Source organism: Anomaloglossus baeobatrachus, chromosome 5 (assembly GCF_048569485.1).
Source record: "Anomaloglossus baeobatrachus isolate aAnoBae1 chromosome 5, aAnoBae1.hap1, whole genome shotgun sequence".
In the NCBI taxonomy this organism is placed as follows: Eukaryota; Metazoa; Chordata; class Amphibia; order Anura; family Aromobatidae; genus Anomaloglossus; species Anomaloglossus baeobatrachus.
The window spans coordinates 68920351-68942567 of NC_134357.1; the positions used below are offsets into that span (position 1 = coordinate 68920351).

Here is a 22217-nt window from a genome sequence, read left to right on the forward strand (position 1 = left end):
TCTCATCTTCATCAGTATGTTCCTCATTGCCTATAACCACAGTTGTTGGAAAGGCAGCATTTTGGTAGCCAACAGTTTGCATATGATGAAAGTCAACCTCCAAGCCATTTCATGCCCTTCTAAAAGCATGTAAAACACAGCGAGGGGACTCCAACCACAGTCTCCCTCGTTGCCACTAACTGGGCCACACACACCCCACTTGACTGGCATCGGTTGACCCCCCCTTTTGACAAAGAAAAAGATGCTTTGCATGAAGCACTCTCAAAAATACGCGTGCCTTTCCCGTCCCCTGGCTGACCCAGGGGAAGAAAAGTCCTCTGAGAGCCATGACTTGTTCATCTTGGTTCTTTTAGAGACACAGCGAGGGGACTCCAACCACAGTCTCCCTCGTTGCCACTAACTGGGCCACACACACCCCACTTGACTGGCATCGGTTGAGCCCCCTTTTGAAAAAGAAAAAGATGCTTTGCATGAAGCACTCTCAAAAATACGCGTGCCTTTCCCGTCCCCTGGCTGACCCAGGGGAAGAAAAGTCCTCTGAGAGCCATGACTTGTTCATCTTGGTTCTTTTAGAGACACAGCGAGGGGACTCCAACCACAGTCTCCCTCGTTGCCACTAACTGGGCCACACACACCCCACTTGACTGGCATCGGTTGAGCACCCTTTTGAAAAAGAAAAAGATGCTTTGCATGAAGCACTCTCAAAAATACGCGTGCCTTTCCCGTCCCCTGGCTGACCCAGGGGAAGAAAAGTCCTCTGAGAGCCATGACTTGTTCATCTTGGTTCTTTTAGAGACACAGCGAGGGGACTCCAACCACAGTCTCCCTCGTTGCCACTAACTGGGCCACACACACCCCACTTGACTGGCATCGGTTGACCCCCCCTTTTGACAAAGAAAAAGATGCTTTGCATGAAGCACTCTCAAAAATACGCGTGCCTTTCCCGTCCCCTGGCTGACCCAGGGGAAGAAAAGTCCTCTGAGAGCCATGACTTGTTCATCTTGGTTCTTTTAGAGACACAGCGAGGGGACTCCAACCACAGTCTCCCTCGTTGCCACTAACTGGGCCACACACACCCCACTTGACTGGCATCGGTTGAGCCCCCTTTTGAAAAAGAAAAAGATGCTTTGCATGAAGCACTCTCAAAAATACGCGTGCCTTTCCCGTCCCCTGGCTGACCCAGGGGAAGAAAAGTCCTCTGAGAGCCATGACTTGTTCATCTTGGTTCTTTTAGAGACACAGCGAGGGGACTCCAACCACAGTCTCCCTCGTTGCCACTAACTGGGCCACACACACCCCACTTGACTGGCATCGGTTGAGCACCCTTTTGAAAAAGAAAAAGATGCTTTGCATGAAGCACTCTCAAAAATACGCGTGCCTTTCCCGTCCCCTGGCTGACCCAGGGGAAGAAAAGTCCTCTGAGAGCCATGACTTGTTCATCTTGGTTCTTTTAGAGACACAGCGAGGGGACTCCAACCACAGTCTCCCTCGTTGCCACTAACTGGGCCACACACACCCCACTTGACTGGCATCGGTTGACCCCCCCTTTTGACAAAGAAAAAGATGCTTTGCATGAAGCACTCTCAAAAATACGCGTGCCTTTCCCGTCCCCTGGCTGACCCAGGGGAAGAAAAGTCCTCTGAGAGCCATGACTTGTTCATCTTGGTTCTTTTAGAGACACAGCGAGGGGACTCCAACCACAGTCTCCCTCGTTGCCACTAACTGGGCCACACACACCCCACTTGACTGGCATCGGTTGAGCCCCCTTTTGAAAAAGAAAAAGATGCTTTGCATGAAGCACTCTCAAAAATACGCGTGCCTTTCCCGTCCCCTGGCTGACCCAGGGGAAGAAAAGTCCTCTGAGAGCCATGACTTGTTCATCTTGGTTCTTTTAGAGACACAGCGAGGGGACTCCAACCACAGTCTCCCTCGTTGCCACTAACTGGGCCACACACACCCCACTTGACTGGCATCGGTTGACCCCCCCTTTTGACAAAGAAAAAGATGCTTTGCATGAAGCACTCTCAAAAATACGCGTGCCTTTCCCGTCCCCTGGCTGACCCAGGGGAAGAAAAGTCCTCTGAGAGCCATGACTTGTTCATCTTGGTTCTTTTAGAGACACAGCGAGGGGACTCCAACCACAGTCTCCCTCGTTGCCACTAACTGGGCCACACACACCCCACTTGACTGGCATCGGTTGAGCACCCTTTTGAAAAAGAAAAAGATGCTTTGCATGAAGCACTCTCAAAAATACGCGTGCCTTTCCCGTCCCCTGGCTGACCCAGGGGAAGAAAAGTCCTCTGAGAGCCATGACTTGTTCATCTTGGTTCTTTTAGAGACACAGCGAGGGGACTCCAACCACAGTCTCCCTCGTTGCCACTAACTGGGCCACACACACCCCACTTGACTGGCATCGGTTGACCCCCCCTTTTGACAAAGAAAAAGATGCTTTGCATGAAGCACTCTCAAAAATACGCGTGCCTTTCCCGTCCCCTGGCTGACCCAGGGGAAGAAAAGTCCTCTGAGAGCCATGACTTGTTCATCTTGGTTCTTTTAGAGACACAGCGAGGGGACTCCAACCACAGTCTCCCTCGTTGCCACTAACTGGGCCACACACACCCCACTTGACTGGCATCGGTTGAGCCCCCTTTTGAAAAAGAAAAAGATGCTTTGCATGAAGCACTCTCAAAAATACGCGTGCCTTTCCCGTCCCCTGGCTGACCCAGGGGAAGAAAAGTCCTCTGAGAGCCATGACTTGTTCATCTTGGTTCTTTTAGAGACACAGCGAGGGGACTCCAACCACAGTCTCCCTCGTTGCCACTAACTGGGCCACACACACCCCACTTGACTGGCATCGGTTGAGCACCCTTTTGAAAAAGAAAAAGATGCTTTGCATGAAGCACTCTCAAAAATACGCGTGCCTTTCCCGTCCCCTGGCTGACCCAGGGGAAGAAAAGTCCTCTGAGAGCCATGACTTGTTCATCTTGGTTCTTTTAGAGACACAGCGAGGGGACTCCAACCACAGTCTCCCTCGTTGCCACTAACTGGGCCACACACACCCCACTTGACTGGCATCGGTTGACCCCCCCTTTTGACAAAGAAAAAGATGCTTTGCATGAAGCACTCTCAAAAATACGCGTGCCTTTCCCGTCCCCTGGCTGACCCAGGGGAAGAAAAGTCCTCTGAGAGCCATGACTTGTTCATCTTGGTTCTTTTAGAGACACAGCGAGGGGACTCCAACCACAGTCTCCCTCGTTGCCACTAACTGGGCCACACACACCCCAGTTGACTGGCATCGGTTGAGCCCCCTTTTGAAAAAGAAAAAGATGCTTTGCATGAAGCACTCTCAAAAATACGCGTGCCTTTCCCGTCCCCTGGCTGACCCAGGGGAAGAAAAGTCCTCTGAGAGCCATGACTTGTTCATCTTGGTTCTTTTAGAGACACAGCGAGGGGACTCCAACCACAGTCTCCCTCGTTGCCACTAACTGGGCCACACACACCCCACTTGACTGGCATCGGTTGAGCACCCTTTTGAAAAAGAAAAAGATGCTTTGCATGAAGCACTCTCAAAAATACGCGTGCCTTTCCCGTCCCCTGGCTGACCCAGGGGAAGAAAAGTCCTCTGAGAGCCATGACTTGTTCATCTTGGTTCTTTTAGAGACACAGCGAGGGGACTCCAACCACAGTCTCCCTCGTTGCCACTAACTGGGCCACACACACCCCACTTGACTGGCATCGGTTGACCCCCCCTTTTGACAAAGAAAAAGATGCTTTGCATGAAGCACTCTCAAAAATACGCGTGCCTTTCCCGTCCCCTGGCTGACCCAGGGGAAGAAAAGTCCTCTGAGAGCCATGACTTGTTCATCTTGGTTCTTTTAGAGACACAGCGAGGGGACTCCAACCACAGTCTCCCTCGTTGCCACTAACTGGGCCACACACACCCCACTTGACTGGCATCGGTTGAGCCCCCTTTTGAAAAAGAAAAAGATGCTTTGCATGAAGCACTCTCAAAAATACGCGTGCCTTTCCCGTCCCCTGGCTGACCCAGGGGAAGAAAAGTCCTCTGAGAGCCATGACTTGTTCATCTTGGTTCTTTTAGAGACACAGCGAGGGGACTCCAACCACAGTCTCCCTCGTTGCCACTAACTGGGCCACACACACCCCACTTGACTGGCATCGGTTGAGCCCCCCTTTTGACAAAGAAAAAGATGCTTTGCATGAAGCACTCTCAAAAATACGCGTGCCTTTCGCCTCCCCTGGCTGACCCAGGGGAAGAAAAGTCCTCTGAGAGCCAGGTCCACATTGTCAGTGGACAGACACGTGTGCTTATCTGCCAGCAGACCCCCAGCAGCACTGAAGACAGGTTCCGAGAGAACGCTGGCTGCAGGACACGACAAGATCCTCAAGGCGTACGTGGCGAGCTCAGGCAATTTATCCAGATTGGAAGCCTAAAATGAGCAGGGCTCAAGTTGCACAATAATGGAATCGATGTTTCTTTGCATATACTCATATATCTGTGTGTCTCCCTCTTTTTCCTTGTCCAGCTGTTTTGTTTTCACATGAGTATATGTCCTTGTCACTTTCCCATGTGTTTGTGTTATGTTGTGAGTTGTTTGTCACCTTTTGGACACCTTTCAGGGTGTTTTCTAGGTGTTTTACTGTGTTTGTGATTGCCTGCCATTGTTTCCTATGGGCTCGAGTTCGGTTCGTCGAACGTTCGACGAGCCGAACTCGAGCCAGACCCCCCGTTCGGCGAACCGCCTCGAGCCGAACCGGGACCGGTTCGCTCATCTCTAATTAGTAGTTTGAATTGGATACGATGGAAGATTGGGAGCCAGTGAAGGGACATGCAGAGAGGAGAAGCGGGGTGGTAGTGAGGCGAGAGGTGGATCAGTCGGGCAGCAGCATTAAGGATGGACTGGAGAGGGGCGAGCGTGTTAGCAGGGAGACCACATAGGAGGATGTTGCAGTAGTCGAGGCGGGAGATTATGAGAGCATGCACTAGCATTTTTGTAGATTGAGAATTGATGAAGGGACGGATTCTGGAAATATTTTTGAGTTGAAGACGACAGGAGGTGGTGAGGGATTGAATGTGTGGTATGAAGGACAAGGCAGAGTCAAGGGTCACTCCGAGGCACCGAACTTTGGGTGCTGGGGAGAGCGTGATGTTATTTATTGTAATAGATAGATCAGGTAGAGAGTGTAGGGGAGATGGAGGAAAGATGATCAGCTCAGTTTTGGCCACATTGAGCTTTAGGAAGCGAGAGGAGAAGAAGGAAGATATAGCAGATAGGCACTCTGGGGTTCTGGACAGCAGAGAAGTGACATCTGGACCAGAGAGGTAGATCTGAGTGTCATCGGCATATAGGTGGTACTGGAAGCCATGGGACTTTATGAGTTGTCCCAGGCCAAATGTATAGATAGAAAAAAGTAATGGTCCCAGGACAGAGCCTTGAGGGACACCAACAGAGAGAGGACGGGATGAAGAGGTTGTGTGGGAGTGGGAGACAGTAAAAGTGCGGTTGGAGAGGTATGAAGAGATCCAAGAGTGGGCGAGGTCTCTGACACCAAGGGAAGAGAGGATCTGTAGTAGGAGGGAGTGGTCAACAGTGTCAAAAGCTGAGGATAGGTCTAGAAGTAGGAGTATAGAGAAGTGGTTGTTAGCTTTGGCAGTAAGTAAGTCATTTGTGATTTTTGTCAGGGCAGTTTCAGTGGAATGATGTGGACGGAAGCCGGACTGTAGGTTGTCAAAGTGAGAGTTAGAGGAGAGGTGGGAGGAAAGTTCAGCATGGACGTGCTGTTCCAGGAGTTTTGAGGCGAATGGGAGTAGCGATATGGGGCGATAGCTGGCAGCAGAGGTTGGGTCGAGGGAAGGTTTCTTTAGGATGGGTGTGACTGTTGCATGTTTAAAGGCAGAAGGGAAGGTACCAGTTGATAAAGATAGGTTGAAGAGATGGGTTAAGGCTGGAATTAGGATAGTGGTGAGGTTGGGGAGGAGGTGGGTTGGGATGGGATCACGTGCGCAGGTGGTGAGGTGCGCTTTTGAGAGAAGATGTGCAAGCTCTTCTTCGGTGATAGTGGAGAGGAAGTTTATGGGGGAGGAGCAGTGGTCTGTTATATGAAGGGGTTGTGGTGGTTGAGCAGAAAAGACTTGTCTGGTTTGGTCGATCTTTTCTTTGAAATATGTGGCAAATTCTTCTGCGGAAATGAGGGAGGTTGGAGGGGGCAGTGGTGGGCGAAGGAGGGAGTTGAAAGTATTGAAGAGCTGTTTGGGGTTGTGTGTTAAAGAGGATATGAGGTTTCTGAAATATTCCTGTTTAGCCGAGGTAAGGGCCAAGCGAAATGTGTGAATTGCATTTTTGAATGTGGTGAAGTCTTCCTGGGAGTGCGTTTTCTTCCAGCGCCGCTCTGCAGCCCTAGACACTTGCCGCAGTTTTTTAGTGAGGCTGTTGTGCCAGGGTTGTCTATTGATTTGTCTCACTCTGCCATGCACAAGAGGAGCAACTGAATCAATAGCTGATGTGAGAGTGGCGTTGTAGAAAGTGGTGGCACTGTTTGTGTCGTGCACTGAAGATATGGAGGACAGTGGTAGGATAGAGTCAGAAAGGGTATGTATGTTGACGTGTGCGAGGTTTCTGCGAGGGTGTGATACGTGCTGGACAGGGGGGGCAGGTGAGGAGGACAGGGCAGAGAAGGTCAATAGATGGTGGTCAGATAAGGGGAGAGGGGAGGTAGTGAGGTTAGATAGAGAGCAGAGACGGGTGAAGATAAGGTCTAATGTGTGTCCATCTTTATGGGTGGCAGAGGTGGACCACTGAGATAGACCAAAAGATGAAGCAAGGGAGAGTAGTTTGGAGGCTGCTGACTGGCGGGTGTCAGTGGGGATGTTGAAGTCACCCATGATAATAGTGGGAATGTCAGCAGAGAGAAAGTGTAGAAGCCAGGCAGAGAACTGGTCGATAAAGGAAGTGGTAGGGCCTGGGGGTCTGTATATGATGGCCACTTGGAGGTTGGAAGGAGAATAGATGCGGACAGAGTGCACTTCAAAGGAAGGCAGGACAAGGGAGGGTAAGGGTGGGATTGGATTAAAGCTGCAGTTGTTAGAAAGAAGGAGGCCCACTCCTCCACCTTGTCTATTGCCAGGGCGAGGAGTATGGGAGAAGTGAAGGCCACCGTAGCACAGCGCAGCAGGGGAGGCAGTGTTGGATGGTGTCAGCCATGTTTCAGTGATGCCCAGAAAGGATAGATTGCTAGAGGTAAAGAGGTCGTGAATGATGTGCAGTTTGTTACAGACCGAACGGGCATTCCACAGCGCTCCAGAGAGAGTGGGCGGTGGAGTGGGTGAGAGGGGGATGGGTTTTATATTGGAGAGGTTGCGGTAGTTACTAGTAAGGGTGGAGCGATAGGGGGTGGTAGAGAGGAGTGTCCCATCTGGGGAGGTCCAGGATTGGGAGATATGTCACCAGCAGTGAGGAGAAGTAGAGAAAGAGAGAGCAGGTGGGAGAAGGAGAGTGGACGGCATGGTCTGCGTGTTATTAAGAGAGACCTGAGATTTAGGAGCAGGTCAGCAGATGAGGACAGGTGGGGAGGTAAAAGGGAAGGGGAGATGAATATTTGTTTGGCGAGTGCTGACGTTGGGGGATAGCGAAGGAGAGTGAGGAGGAGTGGAGCAAAAACTGTGAGGGCATAGGTGAACATGGTGAGTTTAAGGTTTACATATGAGAATATGAAAAAGTGTAGGGGAAAAATGCAAGTGACAAACAGTTAAGGAGGTAACGCTCACCTTCTGGTCACTTCTGGGACATTTCTGGAATATTTCTGATTGCCCACTTAGAAAATCCCACTTATGAAATCACACAGACCATGGTCAGAACAGACCTGTGCCAACAAATTTATACAACTCTAGAGGCCTAGAAAATGACTCAGGTGTGAGCAGAAGGGAGGGGGATAGAGGAAGAGAGCTCTGAGAAACACACCAGGGGTGAATTAGTAAGTACAAACTAAGAGAAACATTTGGACAACTTCACAGCTAGAAAACGCACTACTTAAGATGCAGAAGAAATAGACAGGTGTGAACCAAGAACAAAGAGTTACAAGAATATGAAATTCAGATGGGAATGGCAGTGGTTGGAACAGTATCACATACCAATAGAAATAACATACAGGAAAGGATAGACTTCAATGGGAATGGCAGTGGTTGGAACAGTATCACATACCAATAGAAATAACATACAGGAAAGGATAGACTTCAATGGGAATGGCAGTGGTTGGAACAGTATCACATACCAATAGAAATAACATACAGGAAAGGATAGACTTCAATGGGAATGGCAGTGGTTGGAACAGTATCACATACCAATAGAAATAACATACAGGAAAGGATAGACTTCAATGGGAATGGCAGTGGTTGGAACAGTATCACATACCAATAGAAATAACATACAGGAAAGGATAGACTTCAATGGGAATGGCAGTGGTTGGAACAGTATCACATACCAATAGAAATAACATACAGGAAAGGATAGACTTCAATGGGAATGGCAGTGGTTGGAACAGTATCACATACCAATAGAAATAACATACAGGAAAGGATAGACTTCAATGGGAATGGCAGTGGTTGGAACAGTATCACATACCAATAGAAATAACATACAGGAAAGGATAGACTTCAATGGGAATGGCAGTGGTTGGAACAGTATCACATACCAATAGAAATAACATACAGGAAAGGATAGACTTCAATGGGAATGGCAGTGGTTGGAACAGTATCACATACCAATAGAAATAACATACAGGAAAGGATAGACTTCAATGGGAATGGCAGTGGTTGGAACAGTATCACATACCAATAGAAATAACATACAGGAAAGGATAGACTTCAATGGGAATGGCAGTGGTTGGAACAGTATCACATACCAATAGAAATAACATACAGGAAAGGATAGACTTCAATGGGAATGGCAGTGGTTGGAACAGTATCACATACCTGTGGATGAAACAGATGAATTGTCAGGTCAAAAGAGGTGGCAGCATTCAGGAGGATATATTATGAATTACATTTCTGGAATATTTCTGATTGCCCACTTAGAAAATCCCACTTATGAAATCACACAGACGTGATGCAAATATCTGTGCACTACTGGGACTATACAGAAGTCCAACAGCCACGTTTAGGATGCCACTAGGTACACTCAGTGTTTGCTAGTATAATGGCTTAGTTATAATGATTTGGAGTGTGCAGAGGACAGGAGGGTACAGTGCCAGGGTTGTGGGGCTCTGGGTAGAGGAATGGAAGCCTGCCTTTCTATCCCTCCTAATGGGGAAATGCAGCAAGGAAATCCCTGACCTTTGCTATACAGACGCTGTCTCTGTTTTCAGGACCTGTCACCTATGGCTCTGACCCTGCCGGTATGAGCCCTTAAAAGGACTGATAGAAAGTGCTATCCCTAAGCTGTCCAGCGCTGTGTATGGAGCGCATACAGCAGTATCGGCGATAGGACTCAGGACGGAGCTGCGCCAGTGATGTCTGACACCAAGGACGCAGAAGAGATAATGGCGTCCGGACGGGCAGATACTCGTTTTTATAATGCAGGGACATGTGACATGGACATCCTATCACACATGCTGTTGCTTATCTGGCTAAAAGTCCACTTAGCTGTGTGTGTGTCTGGGATTGGCTGACATGCTGGCTCTCCCCACTACACACGCGCGCTTAGGGAAGGAAGACAAGGAAAAAAAAGAAAAATGGCGATCGCCATTATCCATACAGCAGTGATCTGAAGGCGCTGTTCCCGCTCACTATACACTGAAATTTCATAATAGTGTGAGTCACAGAGTGACTTACACTATTACAGCGGAAAGCCAGCTAGGAATTAGCTGTTTTTTTTGCTGCTAGAACCGTTCTCGAACGTATCTAGAACTATCGAGCTTTTGCAAAAAAGCTCGAGTTCTAGTTCAATCTAAAAAAGGCCCCAAAATCACTCGAGCCGCGAACTGGAGAACCACGAACCTAGAACCGCGCTCAACTCTAGTAGCCAGCCATCTAGAACCTTCATGACAGTGCATAAAAATTAGTCACTTTTTGGCCCTGTCAGCAAAAATAAGTAAGGCGTCCATGATGTTTTTGAGCCTGAAAAAACTTATACAAGTTATTTTGACTGCATTTATCATCATGTTTTAGTTTTCAGTGAATGCGTTCTAATGGTTTCTTATCAAAAATATGGACTGCAGACAAATATCACTTGTAATCTTAATGATTTCCCATGGTTTTTCCATGTGTCTATAAAAAGTATTGTCTTTCAGGGTTTTTTTTTATAAAATGTCCAGAAAAAATAAGATTAAGTTGACTACCCTGTTTGGACTATTTCATTGAGACTATTTAAAGTGTAAAATTTTTGGAAATGACAATTTTCCTATTTTATTTTTAGGTTCAGACATGTCTTTAAGACTGGTAAATGGCAATGGTCAATGTAACGGTCGTGTAGAAATCCTCTATAATGGAGCATGGGGAACTGTGTGTGATGATTATTTTGATTTGAACGCTGCACAAGTTGTATGCAGGCAGTTAAATTGCGGCAACGCACTTGCAGCTAATGGCAGTGCTGCTTTTGGCCAAGGACAAGGACAAATTGTATTGGATGATGTGCAATGTACCGGCAATGAACAACGTGTATGGGACTGTCAACACCAACCATATACAGTACACAACTGTGGCCACAATGAAGATGCTGGAGTTGTCTGCTCAGGTATAGTCAGATAGAAAAAATTCTTTTTAGTCATTTGTTATCATTCCATGTTTTATCATAGATTTTAGAGTTCAGGTAGATCATATTTTTAGACTGTCTACAACTTAGGGTACTGTAAACAAAAAATAGATTTTGTAGGGAAGACCTAGAGGATTAGAAGTATATTGGTTTCTGCCCCATCACCACCCATCACCACCCAGCTGCTATTATGTTTTATGTGGGATAGGAGGATTACTTTGTGAGGTCATTAATAACCCAACCATGAAATGATGATAAGTTAAACTTTTTTTAGCGGAAACATACTAACAAAAGACTTAATAAACGTTTAATATTTTTCACTATGTTTTTTTTTCAAATTGTATTTACTTTCTAGTTTTTTTTACTGTCATGTCAATACTACTTTACTAAGGTGACAAAGGACAAGTAAATCTTATATATACACATGCTCTGTGACAAAGGAATGATTGATGCAGGTCCCACCACAATGATCCAAATTTATTTTGAGAATAGGGTCAGACTGCTGTCAATGGAGAGTTTCCAAAATGGGGTCACTTGTGGGGGTTTCTGCTGATTTCGCATGTCAGTGACTCTTCAAATGTGACAATGATGTATACAGTATATTATAGCCAAAATAGTGGTCCTAAATTGAAATAGCGTACCTCCCGTTATATGCCTTGCAAAGTGCCTAAACAGCAGTTTCCTACAACAAATTGGGTGTTCGCAAACTCAGGAGAAATTTCACAACCATTTGTGTGGTCCACTTTTTCTTTTAAGACTTGGCAAAATGAAAAACTTGAGTATAAAGCAGCATTTTAGTGGGAAAAAATATAATTTTCATTTTCACATCCAATGTTATAAAGCTCTGTAAAGCACCCGTTAGACCTAGATGTTCACAATACCTATACATGAATTCCTTGAGGGTTGTAGATTCCAATATGGCTTCAATTTTTTATTTTTTTTTGCTGTTTTAGCATATTAGGGGCTCTGAAGATGCAAAATAGCTTTCACAATCTACAGTATTTTAGCCAAAATTGAGCTACAGAATATAAATGCCACTATGTCCCTTCCAAGCAATGCTATGTGTCCAGCAGTAGTTTCTGAACAGATTTGGGATAATGATATAATCAAAAACATTTCACAACAAATTTTTTGGTTATTTTTCTGTTCTTAATTCTTGGGAAAATTAAACATTAGAGGCCACAGTAACAATTTGTTGTTTTTCAATTCGACGCCCCAATGTTGTAAACATCTGTGAATCACCTATGTGTTCAATATGCTCAACACACACCTCAATGATTTCCTTCTGTGGTGTAGTTTTAAAGATTGGCCACTTCTAATCTTTTCGTCTGTTTTGGTTCCCTAGAGACTCCACAAATGCAACATGCTGTCTGCAGTCTTTCAGTCTATTACATCCAAAATTATCCTCTAAAAAACAAAAAGTGCATTTCCTTTTCTAGCCCTGCTTTGCGCCCAAACAGTAGTTTCTGGCCACAAATTCAGTATTAACGGACTCAACATAAATTGCACAAAAAATTATGAGGTCCCTTTTCTCCTTCCACTCTTGAAAAAATGTAAAATTTAGGACGAAAGTAACATTTTTGTGGAAATAACAAATTTTTTCTTTTCACTTATTCATTTTAATTCCTTGAAGCGCCTGAAGGGATAACTACCTTTTTAAATGTGTTTTTGAGTACTTTCAAAAGTCAGTTAATAAAAATGGGGTAACTTTTAGGCTTTTTTTTTAAATGTAGGTCGTTAAAAGTCATTTTAAATTTGAAGTGGTCCAGACTCCGTAATAAAACATTTTTTGTAACGTTTGTGGCAAAAATAAAAAAGTTACTGTTAAAAATTTAACCCCTCTACATGTTTAACAAAAAAATACAATTCAAAAATGATGCTAATGTAAAGTATCTATTTGTCAAATGACCCATACTAATTATTTTAAATGGTATGGAATTAAAATGTAAATTTTTGGCACACCGAGATACCAAGACTGGACACAGAGGTTCACACATATTTATAGCGTATAAAAGTGGAAATATAAAGGCCCCGTCACAGTAAGCAACATCGCTAGCAACATCGCTGCTAAAGAACAACTTTTGTGACGTTGCTAGCGATGTTGCTGTGTGTGACATCCAGCAACAACCTGGCCCCTGCTGTGAGGTCGTTGGTTGTTGCTGAATATCCTGGGTCATTTTTTAGTTATTGCTGTCCCGCTGTGAAGCACAGATCGCTGTGTGTGTCAGCGAGACAGCAACAACTAAATGTGCAGGCAGCAGGAGCCGGCTTCTGCGGTGGCTGGTAACCACTGTAAACATCGGGTAACCAAGAAGCCCTGTCCTTGGTTACCTGATATTTACCTTTGTTACCAGCCTCCGCCACTCTCACTGTCAGTGCTGGCTCCTGCTCTGTGCACATGTAGCTGCAGGACACATCGGGTTAATTAACCCGATGTGTGCTGTAGCTAGGAGAGAAGGGAGCCAGCACTCAGTGTGCGCTGCTCCCTGCTCTGTGCACGTGTAGCTCCGTGCGCTGGTAACCAAGGTAAATATCGGGTTGGTTACCCGATATTTACCTTAGTTACCAAGCGCAGCATCTTCCACGCGGCGCTGGGGGCTGGTCACTGGTTGCTGGTGAGCTCACCAGCATCTCGTGTAGCGACGCTGCAGCAATCCTTGCCAGGTCAGGTTGCTGGTGGGATCGCTGGAGCGTCGCAGTGTGACATCTCACCAGCAACCTCCTAGCAACTTACCAGCGATCCCTATCGTTGTTGGGATCGCTGGTAAGTTGCTTAGTGTGACTGGACCTTTAAAGTGGTTCAAGATAAGAAATAAAAATAGCAGCACTCACTGTCTCAAGAGTTAAATTTATTGTGGCAAAAAAGTAGAATGAAAAAGGCGGTAGAGAACAAAAAGGATGATGGCCATTTTGTGTTACCCACACGCTTCAAAGGTCCTGTGCAGGAGGTTTAAAGAGAATATTCAGTTAAAAAGGAATATTCACTCTCTTAATGCATGTATAAGCGAGGGTAAACAGGATATCAGAAGGCTGGAATTCCGATTAAGATGGAAGTTGACCCGTTGACACATTGCACTTTTATTCAATATTTTGTGCAGGTTAGAAAAAAAGTGTAGCCAGCCAACTGGAACATTCATGACAGTGCATAAAAATTAGTCACTTTTTGGCCCTGTCAGCAAAAATAAGTAAGGCGTCCATGATGTTTTTGAGCCTGAAAAAATTTATACAAGTTATTTTGACTGCATTTATCATCATGTTTTAGTTTTCAGTGAATGCAGCTAATGGTTTCTTATCAAATATATGGACTGCAGAAAAATATCACTTGTAATCTTAATGATTTCCCATGGTTTTTCCATGTGTCTATAAAAAGGATTGTCTTTCAGGTTCTTTTTTTATAAAATGTCCAGAAAAAATAAGATTAGGTTGACTACCCTGTTTGGACTATATCATTGAGACTATTTAAAGTGTAAAATTTTTGGAAATGACAATTTTCCTATTTTATTTTTAGGTTCAGACATGTCTTTAAGACTGGTAAATGGCAATGGTCAATGTAACGGTCGTGTAGAAATCCTCTATAATGGAGCATGGGGAACTGTGTGTGATGATTATTTTGATTTGAACGCTGCACAAGTTGTATGCAGGCAGTTAAATTGCGGCAACGCACTTGCAGCTAATGGCAGTGCTGCTTTTGGCCAAGGACAAGGACAAATTGTATTGGATGATGTGCAATGCACCGGCAATGAACAACGTGTATGGGACTGTCAACACCAACCATATACAGTAAACAACTGTGGCCACAATGAAGATGCTGGAGTTGTCTGCTCAGGTATAGTCATATAGAAGAAATTCTTTTTAGTCATTTGTTATCATTCCATGTTTTATCATAGATGTTAGAGTTCAGGTAGATCATATTTTTAGACTGTCTACAACTTAGGGTACTGTAAACAAAAAATAGATTTTGTAGGGAAGTCCTAGAGGATTAGAGGTATATTGGTTTCTGCCCCATCACCACCCATCACCATTCAGCTGCTATTATGTTTTATGTGGGATAGGATGATTACTTTGTGAGGTCATTAATACCCCAACCATGAAATGATGATAAGTTAAACTTTTGTTAGCGGAAACATACTAACAAAAGACTTAGTAAACGTTTAATATTTTTCACTATGTTTTTTTTTCAAATTCTATTTACTTTCTAGTTTTTTTACTGTCATGTCAATACTACTTTACTAAGGTGACAAAGCACAAGTAAATCTTATATATACACATGCTCTGTGACAAAGGAATGATTAATGCAGGTCCCACCACAATGATCCAAATTTATTTTGAAAATAGGGTCAGACTGCTGTCAATGGAGAGTTTCCAAAATGGGGTCACTTGTGGGGGTTTCTGCTGATTTCGCATGTCAGGGACTCTTCATATGTGACAATGAAGTATACAGTATATTACAGCCAAAATGGTGGTCCTAAATTGAAATAGCGCACCTCCCATTTTATGCCTTGCAAAGTGCCTAAACAGCAGTTTCCTACCACAAATTGGGTGTTAGCAAACTCAGGAGAAATTTCACAACCATTTGTGTGGTCCACTTTTTCTTTTAAGACTTAGCAAAATGAAAAACTTGAGTATAAAGCAGCATTTTACTGGGCAAAAATATAATTTTCATTTTCACATCCAATGTTATAATGCTCTGTAAAGCACCCGTTAGACCTAGATGTTCACAATACCTATACATAAATTCCTTGAGGGTTGTAGATTCCAATATGGCTTCAATTTTTTTTTTTTTTTCTGTTTTAGCATATTAGGGGCTCTGAAGATGCAAAATAGCTTCCACAATCTACAGTATTTTAGCCAAAATTGAGCTACAGAATTTAAATGCCCCTATGTCCCTTCCAAGCAATGCTATGTGTCCAACAGTAGTTTCTGAACAGATTTGGGGTAATGATGTAATCAAAAACATTTCACAACAAATTTTTTGGTTATTTTTCTGTTCTTAATTCTTGGGAAAATTAAACATTAGAGGCCACAGTAACAATTTGTTGTTTTTCAACTCGACGCCCCAATGTTGTAAACATCTGTGACTCACCTATGTGTTCAATATGCTCAACACACACCTCAATGATTTCCTTCTGTGGTGTAGTTTTAAAGATTGGTCACTTCTAATCTTTTCATCAGTTTTGGTCCCCTAGAGACTCCACAAATGCAGCATGCTGTCTGCAGTCTTTCAGTCTATTACATCCAAAATTATCCTCTAAAAAACAAAAAGTGCATTTCCTTTACTAGCCCTGCTTTGCGCCCAAACAGTAGTTTCTGACCACAAATTCAGTATTAACAGACTCCACACAAATTGCACAAAAAATTATGAGGTCCCTTTTCTCCTTCCACTCTTGAAAAAATGTAAAATATAGGACCAAAGTAACATTTTTGTGGAAATAACTAATTTTTTCTTTTCACTTCTTCATTTTAATTCCTTGAAGCGCCTGAAGGGATAACTACCTTTTTAAATGTGTTTTTGAGTACTTTCAAAAGTCAGTTAATAAAAATGGGGTCACTTTTAGGCTTTTTTTTAAATGTAGGTTGCTAAAAGTCATTTTAACTTTGAAGTGGCCCAGACTCCGTAATAAAACATTTTTTGTAATGTTTGTGGCAAAAATAAAAAAGTTACTGTTAAAAATTTAACCCCTCTACATGTTTAACAAAAAATACAATTCAAAAATGATGCTAATATAAAGTATATATTTGTCAAAAGACCCATACTAATTATTTTAAATGGTATGGAATTCAAATGTAAATTTTTGGCACACCGAGATGCCAAGACTGGACACAGAGGTTCACACATATCTATAGCGTATAAAAGTGGAAGTATAAAAGTGGTTCAAGATAAGAAATAAAAATAGCAGCACTCACTGTCTCAAGAGTTAAATTTATTGTGACAAAAAAGTAGAATGAAAAAGGCGGTAGAGAACAAAAAGGATGATGGCCATTTTGTGTTACCCACACACTTCAAAGGTCCTGTGCAGGAGGTTTAAAGAGAATATTCAGTTAAAAAAGAATATTCACTCTCTTAATGCATGTATAAGTGAAGGTAAACAGGATATCAGAAGGCTGGAATTCCGATTAAGATGGAAGTTGACCCGTTGACACATTGAACTTTTATTCAATATTTTGTGCAGGTTAGAAAAAAGTGTAGCCAGCCATCTAGAACCTTCATGACAGTGCATAAAAATTAGTCACTTTTTGGCCCTGTCTGCAAAAATAAGTAAGGCGTCCATGATGTTTTTGAGCCTGAAAAAACTTATACAAGTTATTTTGACTGCATTTATCATCATGTTTTAGTTTTCAGTGAATGCAGCTAATGGTTTCTTATCAAATATATGGACTGCAGACAAATATCACTTGTAATCTTAATGATTTCCCATGGTTTTTCCATGTGTCTATAAAACGTATTGTCTTTCAGGTTTTTTTTTTATAAAATGTCCAGAAAAAATAAGATTAAGTTGACTACCCTGTTTGGACTATTTCATTGAGACTATTTAAAGTGTAAAATTTTTGAAAATGACAATTTTCCTATTTTATTTTTAGGTTCAGACATGTCTTTAAGACTGGTAAATGGCAATGGTCAATGTAACGGTCGTGTAGAAATCCTCTATAATGGAGCATGGGGAACTGTGTGTGATGATTATTTTGATTTGAACGCTGCACAAGTTGTATGCAGGCAGTTAAATTGTGGCAACGCACTTGCAGCTAATGGCAGTGCTGCTTTTGGCCAAGGACAAGGACAAATTGTATTGGATGATGTGCAATGTACCGGCAATGAACAACGTGTATGGGACTGTCAACACCAACCATATACAGTACACAACTGTGGCCACAATGAAGATGCTGGAGTTGTCTGCTCAGGTATAGTCAGATAGAAGAAATTCTTTTTAATCATTTGTTATCATTCCATGTTTTATCATAGATGTTAGAGTTCAGGTAGATCATATTTTTAGACTGTCTACAACTTATGGTACTGTAAACAAAAAATAGATTTTGTAGGGAAGTCCTAGAGGATTAGAGGTATATTGGTTTCTGCCCCATCACCACCCATCACCACCCAGCTGCTATTATGTTTTATGTGGGATAGGAGGATTACTTTGTGAGGTCATTAATAGAGATGAGCGAACCGGTCGCAGTTCGGATCGAGGTCGGCTCGCCGAACGGGGGTCCCGCTCGAGTTCGGTTCGTCGAACGTTCGACGAACCTAACTAGAACCAATAGGCTATAATGGGAGGCAATCACAAACACATAAAAATGCATTATAATTGTACACAAACAGTTAATAAACATTGCCATAACACTTACCGGTCCCCGCGATCCCTTCTGCACTCTGTCTCCTGCCGCTATTCCATCCGATGATCGCTGAATCCTCCCGGTGACCGGCACTGCCAGCAGAGAAGCAGGACCTATCGTGACGTCAAAATAGCCATGTGACCAGTCACGTGGCTATTATCTCATTGGCTACAGACTGGTCACATGACTATGACGCGTCATGTAGGACCTGCGAGTGCATCTCTCCGGTACACGGTGCACATATGTGTATCGCCGTGTACCGGCGACATGCTCTAGTACACGGTCGACTCCCCGTTCCGTTAGGGACCGGCTGACACAGCCGGTCATTAACGGAGATCACCGTTGCCATAGCAACGCAGTTAGCGGTGAAGTCACCGCTAACCGCAGCTCCGAGAGCACCATTGCTATGGTAACGCGTCTGTCAGCGCTACCGCTGTTACCGCTGATAGCCAGCACTGAACACTCACGGAGTGAAGGCTGCACGCTGCTTCCCGATTGTAGTGAGGATTGTACTGAGGATGAGGTTCCCCAGCCCCAAGTGATGAGCTGGTGAACCTTATCCTCACTACAATCGTCACTACTACTACACTAGTGAGGATTGTACTGAGGATGAGGTTCCCCAGCCCCAAGTGATGGGCTGGTGAACCTCATCCTCACTACAATCGTCACTACTACTACACTAGAAAGAAAGAAGACCGAAGAGCAGGATCGTGGAGGGCTGACAGGGGGTAATAAAGATGGAGTCTCTAATGTGTCTGTGTATTTATTTCTATTAAAGTATTTTTTCTCTGTGTGGTGTTTTTTTTAACCCTTTATTGGAGATTCTTAATGGCCAGGTCAAACGTGCCTGACAATAAGAATTTCTGGCTTAATACTGGCTAGTAAAACAAAGCCAGTATTAACTCATGATTACCCAACAAGCCACCCGACTCCAGGGCTGTTGGAAGAGTTGGATACAGCGCCAGATGATGGCGCTTCTATGAGAGCGCCATTTTCTGGGACGGCTGCGGACTGAAATCCGCAGCAGAGGCGCCCAGAAACCTCGGGCTAACCTGTGCTGCGGATTCCAATCCCCAGCTGCCTAGTTGTACCCCGCTGGACACAAAAATGGGGCGAAGCCCACGTCATTTGTTTTTTAATTATTTCATGAAATAAGTGAAATAATTAAAAAAAAATGGGCTTCCCTATATTTTTGGTTCCAAGCCGGGTACAAATAGGCAACTGGGGGTTGGAGGCAGCCCGTGGCTGCCTGCTGTGCCTGGCTAGCATACAAAAATATGGCGAAGCCCACATCATTTTTTTGGTGGGCAAAAAACTTCTGCATACAGTCCTGGATGGAGTATGCTGAGCCTTGTAGTTCTGCAGCTGCTGTCTGCTCTTCTCCATACAGACAGACAGCAGCTGCAGAACTACAAGGCTCAGCATACTCCATCCAGGACTGTATGCAGAAGTTTTTTGCCCCCTGAAAAAATTATGTGGGCTTCGCCATATTTTTGTATGCTAGCCAGGTACAGCAGGCAGGTACGGCTGCCCCCAACCAACAGTTGCCTATTTGTACCCGGCTGGGAACCAAAAATAAAGGGAAGCCCTTTTTTTATTATTTCATGAATTTCATGAAATAATTAGAAAACAAATGACGTAGGCTTCGCCCCACTTTTGTGTCCAGCCAGGTACAACTAGGCAGCTGGGGATTGGAATCCGCAGCACAGGTTGGCCTGAGCTTTCTGGGCCCCACTGTTGCGAATTGCAGTCTGCAGCCGCCTCAGAAAATGGCACTTTCATAGAAGCGCCATCTTCTGGCGCTGTATCCAACTCTTCCAGCACCTGCCTGCTATACCTGGCTAGCATACAAAAATATGGCGAAGCTCACGTCCTTTTTTTTGTAGTTTTTTGGCAAAAAAAATAAAAAATGCTTCCCTTGATTTTCCATTGCCAGTGAAGGTAACACCAAGCAGTGGGGGTTAGCAGCCAGTCGCTGCTTGGATTACCCTTAGCTAGCAATACAAAAAATGCAGCGGGAGCCCATATATATTTTTTTTAATTATTTATTTAAATAACTAAAAATAAAATGGGCTTCCCTGTATTTTGATTGCTGGACATCACAGTGCTGTAAAAATAAATCTTTAAAAAAATGACGTAGCGCTCCGCGGTATTTTTGATTCTCAGCAGATAAAGCAGACAGCTATGGGTTGCCACCCCCATCTGCCTGCCATTACCTTGGTTGGCAATCAAAATACAGGGAAGCCCATTAATTTTTTCTATTTAAAAAATAGTTAAAAAACAAAAATGACGTTGGGTCCCCCCATTTTTGATAGCCAGCTAGGGTAAAGCAGACGGCTGTAGCCTGAAAACCACAGCTGGCAGCTTTACCGTGGTTGGGGATCCAATGTGGAGGTCCCCTCAGGCTCTTTTTTATAATTATTTTATAAATATTAATAATTACACAATAAAAGTAGGGTCCCCCCCAAATTGGATCACCAGCCAAGGTAAAGCGGACAGCTGTGGTCTGGTATTCTCAGGGTGGGAAGGTCCATAGTTATTGGGCCTTCACAGCCTAAAAATAGCAGGCCGCAGGCACCCCAGACGTGGCGCATCCACTAGATGCGCCAATCCTGGCGCATCACCCCAGCTCATCCCGTGCCCTGGTGCAGTGGCAAACGGGGTAATAAATCGGGTTGATACTAGCTGTAAAGTCACCTGAGATCAAGCCCAGCAGTTTGTGATGTCATGGCGTCTATTAGATACCCAACATCATAAACTGTCAGTACTAACAAAAAAAAAAATCGACAAAAGAAATTTATTTGAAAGAACAGTCCCCAAAACATTTCCTCTTTCACCAATTTATTGTAAGAAAAAAATAAAGGGGTCCAACGACGACTCTGGACCGTCTAGAATATGGGGGGGAGACACTCAGGAAACGTATCCCCCATTTTATAGGAGTGCGGACCCTTCATGTGGGGAGTGTGGGTGCAATGAATCTGCACTCACTCTCCCCGGGTCCACAGCAGCAGAGTCCATGTCGTAATGGTTGCTACCAAAGCTGCAATGCCCTGCTCATGAGGTAAGGGCATGCCTAATCAGGAGAACTACTGTAGAGGAAGCTCTGCTCACTGGTATATAGGTGCTCAGAGGTAATAATAGATAAAATTAGTGAGTAACCTCGGCACTCTAAATCTCCCAGACTAAGTCAGTAAGTCACAACGGATAGTAATGCAAAATCACTCTTTATTGGTCCGTATTAAGAAAAAAAATGTTTTCATAAGCATATATGTTTTTGTCCAAAACAAGTTACAAATGACGTTTCGGCCTCAGCCTTCGTCAGATTGGACTTATCTGCTTGTAATCATGAACAATGACAATAATCAGTATCACATAAGAGTGAGAGAACAATAACATAAACTCGAACAATGTAGAGGTACAATTGGGATGCAGCAAAAAAATTGCAACACAGCAAGAAATGAAACACATGATACAAATGTCATAATACAGTACAAGGACAATATAGTAATGACAAATATGGGGTCAGAGTAGGCTTAGACAGCTCTGGTACGAAAGAGATGTCAATCATAAAGTAACATGTGCAGTAGGTGTAGAGCTACAGTATGCATTGGAGAGCTAATGGGTAGACCGACCATAGAAAAAGAACGGAGAAAAAGTGGAGAAAAAGTGGAGAAAAAGTGGAGTAAAAATGTAGAAAAAGTGGAGAAAAAGTGGAGAAAAAAATGTAGAAAAAGTGGAGAAAAAGTGGAGTAAAAATGGAGAAAAAGTGGAGAAAAAATGGAGAAAAAGTGGAGAAAAAGTGGAGAAAAAGTGGAGAAAAAAATGGAGAAAAAGTGGAGAAAAAGATGAGAAAAATTGGAGAACAAATGTAGAAAAAGTGGAGAAAGAGTGGAGAAAAAGTGGAGAAAAAGTGGAGAAAAAAATGTAGAAAAAGTGGAGAAAAAGTGGAGTAAAAATGGAGAAAAAGTGGAGAAAAAATGGAGAAAAAGTGGAGAAAAAGTGGAGAAAAAGTGGAGAAAAAGTGGAGAAAAAATGGAGAAAAAGTGGAGAAAAAGTGGAGAAAAAGTGGACAAAAAGTGGAGAAAAAGTGGAGAAAAAGTGGAGAAAAAGTGGAGAAAAAATGTA

General features: G+C 43.7%; 1 protein-coding gene across 1 annotated transcript in view; it reads left to right on the forward strand.

The window, feature by feature from the left end:
• The window catches only part of LOC142312633 (scavenger receptor cysteine-rich domain-containing protein DMBT1-like), a 118363-nt gene that overhangs the window by 33456 nt on the left and 62690 nt on the right, over positions 1 to 22217 (forward strand). The window contains exons 6-9 of the mRNA XM_075351630.1: positions 10434 to 10745; positions 14272 to 14589; positions 17343 to 17660; positions 17722 to 17769. Coding sequence (XP_075207745.1) covers positions 10434 to 10745; positions 14272 to 14589; positions 17343 to 17660; positions 17722 to 17769 — 996 coding nt within the window. The remainder of the gene's footprint in view (positions 1 to 10433; positions 10746 to 14271; positions 14590 to 17342; positions 17661 to 17721; positions 17770 to 22217) is intronic.